The sequence below is a fragment of the Urocampus carinirostris genome, chromosome 6 (genome assembly GCF_059441175.1).
Source record: "Urocampus carinirostris isolate Australia breed hairy pipefish chromosome 6, RoL_Ucar_1.0, whole genome shotgun sequence".
Taxonomy (NCBI): Eukaryota; Metazoa; Chordata; class Actinopteri; order Syngnathiformes; family Syngnathidae; genus Urocampus; species Urocampus carinirostris.
This window is the reverse complement of record NC_142354.1, coordinates 7,709,968-7,720,000: the sequence shown is the minus strand read 5'-3', so window position 1 is coordinate 7,720,000 and position 10,033 is coordinate 7,709,968. Positions and strand designations below refer to the sequence as shown.

General features: G+C 40.9%; 1 protein-coding gene across 13 annotated transcripts in view; it reads left to right on the top strand.

Annotated features, from left to right (window-relative positions):
* The window catches only part of fhit (fragile histidine triad diadenosine triphosphatase), a 60,981-nt gene that overhangs the window by 44,657 nt on the left and 6,291 nt on the right, over nt 1-10,033 (top strand). For 8 of the 13 annotated variants that reach the window (XM_088337701.1, XM_088337700.1, XM_088337702.1 and 5 more), the window contains exons 3-5: nt 3,662-3,807; nt 6,958-6,987; nt 8,696-8,764. In XM_088337701.1, coding sequence (XP_088193827.1) covers nt 3,662-3,807; nt 6,958-6,987; nt 8,696-8,764 — 245 coding nt within the window. The remainder of the gene's footprint in view (nt 1-3,661; nt 3,808-6,957; nt 6,988-8,695; nt 8,765-10,033) is intronic. The other 5 variants (XM_088337697.1, XM_088337705.1, XM_088337704.1 and 2 more) reach the window with 3 other exon arrangements.

The following is a 10,033-nucleotide window of genomic DNA, read 5'->3' as shown; positions in this document are numbered from 1 at the left end:
GGATATTGTGTTGTATTACTGTACGCAGGAAGTCGCCCCAAGTGGAAGTTTTGATTTATCGAAACGTCCAAAATTTTCAACAGCAATGAGTAGAATGTCAGGGTCTCCCCCTTTGTCTTTTTCACTGGCATTTAAAAGGAAATATTTTGAAAAATTTCGACAACATCAAAGAGCATTCCACTCCAAGAATATTTCATTCCATGGCATATTTAATCACAATTGCAGTCGTTTGTGCTACTTTTATGTCAATGATCTGCATTTATGTAGCACTTTTCAAGTCACTAAAGATCTCTCAAAGCATTTTACAATGTGCTTCACACACGTACCCATTCACACACACTCACTCACCGATATCGGTGTCAGCCATGCAAGGCTTCAGTGTCTTTCCCAAGGACACTTGGGCAGGTAATTCGTCTCCCAAGTGTCATAGGTCCCAGTTGGTTGTATTTATTAGAGGGTCAACCTAACTCAGCCTTATTTTTTTTTTCCCTGCGGGGATGAATAAAGTATCTATCTTTCTATCTATCTAATACAATGGACATATTGATTTGGTCACGGCCAAAATCCGATGTGTCTTCTTTAGTATCCCAAGCTTTTTTTCCATGGTTATCGTGTTTTTGGTTCTCCTATAGCGTCACTGCAAGCCTTGGAACGTATAGCAAATAAATACAGTCTTGACGAAGCACACGAGATTCTGAACTAAATGAGAGAGAAAAAGGCATTGTGGGAAGGAAAGGGTCCAGCCAATGGCATATAAACATTTTCATGATGCTGTGACGCAAACCAATAGATCAGCATTTTTAGGACACGGACTAATATCAGGCAGTCATTTTGGAATTGTAATCAAATTTGAGTTTGATGTTTTGGGGCATGCCAATTGATTTGTTGTTTCGGTATCGTGGAAGGAAATGCTGTCCAGAGGAGCCGAAAAAAACATCCTAATTTCACTCTGTAATATGAAAGCGTTATAAGGGGTCATTCTATTGGTGGGTCTACTGCAAGGGTGTCCAAATTTTTGAGAAAACGGGGGTGCCAGATTTGGTAGGCTGAAAATGTGTAATGGCTGAATATCCAGCCTGGCATTCTTTAAACAGTCTTGACCCCGTCGCTCGCCTTTGTAGTATTTTCATTGGAATTGTGGGATCTTGCAGGAAAAAAGCGCTGGTTGCTGTTATAACCGCTTCCAGTTGCCCCACCTTTTCACAACGTTCGTTTCCAGTTAGCTTTTTGTTGTCAGCGTGTTCAGTCTGCCTCTTAAAATTCTATTATCTGAAAAGTTTCTTGGCAAATTAGGCGGACGCGGTTGTTTTGGATTTCCGTGGTAAAATACTCCAATTTCCACTTCTCCTGGAAGCGGCCGGCAGCCCTCACAGTCAACGTTCTTTTTTTTTTTTTACAGTCACCATGTCGGAAATGGGTTGGTGTCTGGGACCAGGAACGGAGACGGGACCCAATTTGGTTCGTTTTACTCAACTTTATTTAGAAGGAGGAAAGAACTTGCACCCACGATCCGGGGATCGTCAGTCACTGGTAGCAGATCGCTAGGAACGTGAAAGTGGCACTTCCGTGTCGAGCGAAGACAATGTCGAGAGTGAGGAAAAAAACAGGTCGATGGAAAACAATCTGATTATTTTGCCGATTTCCAATGTAGCTTTTAGCCTCTAATATTTTGATTGATACCACTCTTGGCCACCGCCAATCGTGATTCATTTTTACGCACCATTATTACGGGCAAGTGTGCAAATCATGGATGGACTTCTGGAAAGAGAAGTCAAACATTTTCAACTCTTTCACAACATCTAAAAGAAAAATACAAAAATGCAGTTTTTGGGGATGGGATTTGGAAATCCTTTGAAATACCTTCACAAAAATGTTTAAAATACAATGTTTAGTTTTTCAGATTGTGATCAAATTTGACAAGGTACTAGGTAAGGCTCAAGCTATTGTCTCACCTGTTTTTCAGCTTAGGTGCCCACGCTACGCTCATCTGCAGGCATGTGATTGTAAATGAAAATTCAGGCGAGAATAAAAACCTTTTAAATAACTCCAAGTTAGTAGCACTTGCAGTGATTATTTCAGTTTAGGACAAAACTTGAGCGAATACATTTTTTCTCTCCAACACATCACTGGTGACAAAACAGGTCGATGGCCGGGATTGATGAGCAAAAACGTAAATGGGTTTAGAAAACAGGTCGGCAACGGGAATCAGACGGAAAACAGGGCAGGATAGAGTCAGGAGTCAAAAGAGCTGGCCTTGCGTGTAGCTAAGGTTCGCAGATTATCTGACGAATGTTGACAGGAAGGCGGGGGTTTAAAGAGTACAACAGCCAATCAGGGCCCGCGGCTGTTGGTGCCAACAGAGCAGACTCACGTGCCCCTCATCAGTAATCATGACAGGTGGGCTAAAATTCTCACTGAAAGCAAAGGGCAAGGTGGCCAAAGGGCTACTGCAATCATCTGGTCATCTGGTGAAATGGTCAAATTTGATTTTTTTTCTGGTACAAACATATTTTTACTGCGGTCACAATTACTTGCAGGCTTATGTTATCAATGTTATGAGAGAGGCCGCGGGCCAGTAAAAATTGGATCACGGGCCGTAACTGGCCCCGGACCGGACTTTGGACACCCGCAGTCCACTGTATTGGTGAATTTCACCTTCAAAGAAAACGTGGACGTTGTTCGCGGGTCTTACAGTATAAACCTACTCAGGTAGCAGTTTTGGACTCTGCCCGGGCCGCGGGCTACCCTAACGGACCAGAACCAACGCCGCCTGACCCCGTAGGTGCAAATGTTTTCCCTGCCCATTTTGCATTTTTCACTTCATTTTCGGGTGTGAAAACGATCGGCCAGTCGGGTTTGACAGGGGTCAAAAGGAAGTCTTGTTCATTTTCGGCTAATGCGAACGGGTTGTTGTGGTGTTAATGGGTTTGACTCGTGTGGGGGTGAAAGTAGGCGGGGTGAAGGGGGGGTATTGTGAAATGATTGCATTTGCAATGTAAAACCAATCTGCTACGTCTTGTTTTTATGACATGCACTGTAACTCCTTTGGGAGGGTTGTTTCAGAATCTGAGGTATTTAACCCCTTCATGTTCCTGTCAAATTGGCCTAATATCCCATCAAAGACATACCCAAAGTCAATTTATGGACGCTTTTGGTCTCTTTTCTGTTCCCTAGAAAGCGGTCAACTTGCTATCAACTTTTCAGGAAACTGTGTGACCTGAGGAAACTAGTGTACCTGAAAGGTTTGGACAACGGAATTGTTTAAATGTGGTGTTGGTGACGAGACTGCTGTTCCCCATGACTAAATGATCATATTCATGGAATGAATCAATGAAAGCTAAGTGAATGACCAGGTTCCATTTGGGTCACTGTGTTTCATATTTTCTCTAAGAAACTTTTCAGACGACATTGTCTCACAACCCAGGGGTTACAGGTTTGATCCCAGGTCCTTGTGAACCGGTATCTTACTCAAGGGTATTTCCATTATCAGAATAAGTTTCTCGATCTGAAAGATCAGGGGATGAAGGTCTTGAGGGCACTAGGAGTCCAATACTATATATTGCCCTCGTTTGCAAAATGTATTACTATAATTAAAATAAGCACTTTTTTCAGCAATATTCACCATGAAGAAGTTTCTGAGACCTCCTTAACAGAACTTCAGATGTTTTGGTGTGCCCGTTGAGACCGGTGGAGCGTTTCGGAGATCTGCGACCGGATGAGGTGGCGGATTTATTCAACGCCACTCAAAAAGTGGCCAGCCTGGTTGAAAAACACTTTTGTGCCACGTCCCTCACCATCGCCCTCCAGGTAAGAACTTTGCCTGGGAGCCTACCTCGTAAAAATTCCGCGGTCCTTATTTTGGTCTCGTTCGAAACGAGAGGATGTCATTCGGCAGATGAATGTAATGGCCCCAGTGACCAAACGAGGGCGCCATGTTGTTTTCACGTTATGCTATAAACCAAACGGACGTAAAAGTCAGTATGGAAAGATCACTCATCTTTATTCATACACTTAGTTTCTCATAACACGGTCTCATCTAAAACCAGAGCAAATTACATGACACAGTCTTCAATTATGGTCGTTATGCGCTCCACTGGTCACGATTGGTTAAGTCAGGGGTCTGGAACCGACGAATGCCAGGCTGGATATTCAGCCATTACACATTTTCAGCCTGGATAGCCGAAGTTTCTTTAATCATTTATAGCGATAGATCCAGGAAAGAGCACAGTTTTACCTACGGTTTACAGTATCACAACAACAGACCCTGTTTAGGCTGCACAAAGAATAAATGATAGTGAAGCTCATTAAGTATCGGTTCACTGTTGAGACACTTTGTGATAAAATTCCACACATGAATTACCCATAAACACTACCCAAGCACACAGAACTATTCAATTGGATGAGCATTAAAAGCAATTCTGCATCTTTTGACGCTCTTTGTTTTGCTTCATAGCACTCCTTTCAAAGATAAACTGATTATTTTGCCGATTTCCAACGTAGCCTCTAATATTTTGATTGACACTATTATTACGCACCATTATTACGCGCAAGCGTGCAAATCATGGATGGACTTCTGAAAAGGGAAGTCAAACATTTTCAACTCTTTCACAACATCTAAAAGAAAAATACAAAAATGCAAGTTTTTGGGGATGGGATTTGGAAAGCCTTTGAAATACCTTTACAAAAATGTTTAAAATACAATGTTTAGTTTTTCAGATTGTGATCAAATTTGACAAGGTACTAGGTAAGGCTTCAAGCTATTGTCTCACCTGTTTTTTAGCTTAGGTGCCCACGCTACACTCATCTGCAGGCATGTGATTGTAAATGAAAGTTCAGGCGAGAATAAAAACCTTTTAAATAACTCCAAGTTAGTAGCACTTGCAGTGATTATTTCAGTTAAGGACAAAACTTGAGCGAATACATTTTTTCTCTCCAAGACGGTTTACGTGGTATCAAGATTTGACACCTCACGTCAAATATGAAACGTTATCTTGATAGAAACAAAATCCAGAATCGTCTCAGACACACCACAACCCACGCTCAAACTAGTTCTCACGTCGGATTGAATTTTGGTTTTATTATTTTTATTTTTTTTGCATAAGAGGTGATATATATGCTAATATGAAAATAGCACCTCGCGCATCTCAGGTAAATTGTATCGCCAGTCGGCGAGGGAATCGTCGGGGGAGAATAGCGACATTTATCTTGACGTCTTCACTTTCTTGATTAAATACTCTGAAGCTTCTTGAGGGCGGGGGCAAAGGGGGGTTCACCAGTCCAAAAAACGACTTCAGTAAAAGTACTGTTACTTCAGCATAATATGACTCCAGTAGAAGTCAAAATAGTCATCCAATCCACAATGAATAACATTTCATTCCAGGCCTTATTTTGAAATTTGTATTTCTTTTACATAAGTGGAATCCGCACTTAGGTCGCCTCTATGTTTGTCTGGCGTCTTGCTGCTCGCTGTGGCACTGGTTTTTGTTCACGTTAGACAACAGTTCCATCCAGTGGTCAAATATTAGGTCAAGTCATGTTTATTTGTAACGGCCTTTTATCAGATACAATATCAAAGGGGGGGCAGCACGGCGGCGCAGTGGTTAGCGCTTGTGCAGCACAGTTCATGTCATGGGAACCTGTCGTGGGTTCAAATCCAGCTCCAGACTTCCTGTGCGGAGTTTGTATGTTCTCCCCGTGCTTGCATGGGTTTCCTCCGGGCACTCCGGTTCCCTCCCATGTTCCAAAAACATGCATTTCAGGTAAATTGGCCGGTCCAAATTGTCCCTAGGTGTGAATGAGCGAATGAGTTGTCTGTCCCTGTGTGCCCTGCGATTGGCTGGCAACCAGTTCAGGGTGTCCCCTGCCCACTGCCCGGAGATGGCTGGGATGGGCTCCAGCCCCCCCGCGACCCTAATGAGGATAAGCGGTGTAGCTGATGAGATGAGATGAGATGAATATCAAAGGGCCGCACAGACAACCATTGAACAATTTTTAGTCCATTTAGTTTTTGTGTTTTACTGTATTTTCATTTATGTAGTGGCATTCTTCATTTGTACTTAATTTTTTAGTAAAATAAGAAAATAATATTGTAAACCTCTCATCTCATCTCATCATCCGTACTGCTTATCCTCATTAGGGTCGCGGGGGGGCTGGAGCCCATCCCAGCCATCTCCGGGCAGTGGGCAGGGGACACCCTGAACTGGTTGCCAGCCAATCGCAGGGCACACAGGGACAGACAACTCATTCGCTCATTCACACCTAGGGACAATTAGGACCAGCCAATTCACCTGAAATGCATGTTTTTGGAACGTGGGAGGAAACCGGAGTGCCCGGAGGAAACCCACGCAAGCACGGGGAGAACAACCTAAGTATTTTTTACCTGTGTTGCAAGTCTATATGCTTTTATTTTGAAATCATGTTTAGTCAAATAAAAAATAATACTTAAATAAAGCACTTTATTCCCAATTCACTATATTTGAAACAAAAACCAAGCAATAATGGTTTTTAGTATTGGTTTACTATATTTTAACTTGTGAAATACTATCATAAATATGCTATATTTTAACAATTTTTCTTAATAAAATAAGAAAAAGACGATGCAATTTTTTCTTCATTATATTATAACAAATGTTTTGGGGTTTACGTTTTGGCACATCAATTAATTTGTTGTTGATGTCGTCTCGGGGTGCCAAATGCTGTAAAAAGGGACCAAAAAACATTGTATTTTACACCATAAAGTGATAACGAAATATCCTTAGAGGTCCGATGTATGTAAGTCTGAGCCATGCGTACTCGTGAAAAGAGCTGCGAATGGCTCACAAGCCGTAGGTTCCCGACCCCTGATTCAAGGCGTGAAACCCGGCCAAATAGTTCCCGTCCGCGTTCTGAACAACTCTGAAAACGATGACAAATGCATTTCAAATTGTCTCGCTAACCGAATATCGCGCTTCCTCGCAGGACGGTCCGGAAGCCGGACAAACGGTGAAGGTGAGAGCCCCGTCGTTCCTTCCACAGCCATTCTCCCCTTTTTCGGGCCTACGGAAAAAAAGGTTCTAGGATAGGCCTGTCCGACCTTTTTCAAGCGGAGTGCTACTTTTTGAAATTAGCGCAAAGGGCACCCACTTTGAGATGGATTACTGAAATAGCAACTTAGCGAGACGGCTTGCTAAATAGGAAAAAAAGGGAGCTTGATAGTTAGCTCGAAAAGTAAACAGGGAAAAAAAACTAAGAGGAAGACAGATCGCTAGCTCAAAGAGTAAAAAGCTATCTGAATGGCCAAATAATAAGCTAAAAACAGAACGAGATAGCTAGCGCCCAAAATATAGCAAAAAGTCAAATGTTAACTCGGTAGCATGCAAAAGATGTGAAAGGCTAGCTAGATAGCTTGTAAGTTAGCTAAAAAGTTAGGAAAACAGCCAGCAACAAAGCTAAAAAGGTAGCCAGATAACTTGCAGATAAGCGACTACGATACAAAAATACTACTCATAAATATTATAAAAATACTCAAGAAATAAGACAAAAGCTCTGGAAAACAACAGAAATGTTAAATACATTTTACAGTAATACTACCTAAGTACTAGTCTGGAAATACTTCAAAAAAACTTCTAAAGAAATACTACAAAAATACCACTACAATATTACTATCATACAAAAATACTAATAGAATGATATTCCAACGGAAAAATACCACAAAAATACTACTACAGAAGTATTGCAAGAGAAATACTGCAGAAATACAACAGAAGGTTACTTTTAAGTACAGAAAAATACAACTACAGTAATGCTACAAAAATACCACTACAGTATTACTATCATACAAAAACACTAATAGACAGATATTACAACAGAAAAATACCACAAAAAAATACTACTCCAGAAATATTACAAGAGAAATACTGCAAAAATACAACAGAAGGTTACTTTTGAAATGCTACAAAAATAAAACTGCAGTAATCCTACAAATAATACTACAGAAATACTGAGGATATACAGCCAAAATGTACTATGGAAATACTACAAAATATAACAACATAAATACGACAAAAGTTCTACAAAAATAAAAAAAATACTAGATACTAAATACAGATATACAACAGAAATTGTACTGTAAAAATACGACATAAATGTGAAGAAAATACTACAATGTAAATACTACAAAAATACTACTTCAGAAATAAAACAACAATAGTACTACATACAACTACTAAAATCTGACTGCAGAAATACTGAAAAAAATACAACTACAGTAATACTGTAAAACTGAAATGCTTAAAATCAGGATCCAATATATTATTTGTCTTGAATTGTACTTGTAATTTGATGAGACTCATCTGTTTCAAAACAAATGTCGGCACCTATATTTATTGCGAAATTTCAAGAGTGAGTTTTGTCTCTGTGTCGGGCCCCTCGGCCAAGTTTTTGAACCTTTACGGCCCCCAGACTCCAAATAGCGGCCCAGTCCTCTTTAAGAATAACAAAGGAACGACCGACGCTAATACGCAAATAGGTGTGTTTAATATTCTTTATTTATCATCGAATTGCTCGTTTATTTCGGTGGTCTTTTTCATTCGACTGTAACGGAAATCCCGGGAAATATGGTATTTTCAGTCTCAAGACTGGACTTTAGCACTTGGAAATGTCCGCAGGTGGTGCTAAAGCACCTGCCCCTGAACCTTAAATCCTTTCATGTGTTCAGCACGTGCACGTCCACGTTCTTCCGAGGAAAGCCGGCGACTTCCAACGCAACGATGACGTCTATAACCAGGTGACGGAATGATTTTGGCGAATACGGAATTTTTTCCTCTCGGGTGTTTGAAATTTCAGCCTGACAGTTGGAATTTGTTACAAACAATACATACGAGAGGTCGTCAGAGAAGTCAAACTTACTTGCCTTCAAATAGAACATCATACTCTCGCACGTGTACGATACTCTCAGACAGAGACCCATGCACAAACACTACTATACTCTCTCACACGTACTACTACACTCTTGTTCACACACGACTATCTTGTCAGGCACATACAATTATACTCTTTTACATATACGACTATAATCGTTCACACATACTATTATACTTTCATACACACAACTACCCACCTGTCCCGTTTTTGCTCCTGTTTGTCTCCGGCTACGACCTGTTTGGATCCTGACCACGTCTGCTCTCCCGTCCCGGCTTATGACCCCTTTTTGTTCCCGACTACGTCTACTCTCCCATTCTGGCTTACGACTCGTTTCTGACCACGTTTTGCTTTCCCAGTCCCGGCTACCGACCAGTTTTTCGCCCCTGACACCGCCAATACAATCCAAGTGCGAGAGCGTCATGCTTCCTGCGCCCAGCGAACACCGGATCATGGGCGCAGCCCTTCCTCTTTCTTTCAATAAAACTTGTGTTAAATGTCACGCAAGTGGGTCCCGTTTCCGTTCTGGTCCTGACAAACTAGGCTCTCTCACACATAACACTATACTGTCATACACACGCTACTAACCTGTTTCACACATTATACTATACTCTCATTAACACACTATACAGTCTCACACATATTACTATACTCTTTCTTACACACATTATCATACTTTTATACACTAACTACTATGCTGTCACGCACATACTACTATACTCGCATACACAAACTACTATGCTGCCACACACATTCAGCCATACTCCCTCACATATATTACAATACTCTATCATGCTAAAAAATATATTTGTATTGTAATTTTATTGCTGTGTAAAAAAGAATAGTAGTCTTTTTGAGAGAGTATAACTGTTTGCGTGTATAGTGTGTGTATAGAAATATAGTCTGTTTGTGAAAGTATTAGTGTTGTGTGCATGAGAGTATCGTCGTGTTAGTCTGAGAGTATAGTGGTGTTTGTGAGAATATAGTCGAGTGTAAGAGACTATAATAGTTTGAGTTTATATTACTATTTGTGAGAGTATAGTACTGTATGTGTGTGACAACATAGTAGGGTGTGAATGAGAGGGTAGTAGTATGTGTGAAAGAGTATAGTAGTGTGTGTGTGTGTATATGAGAG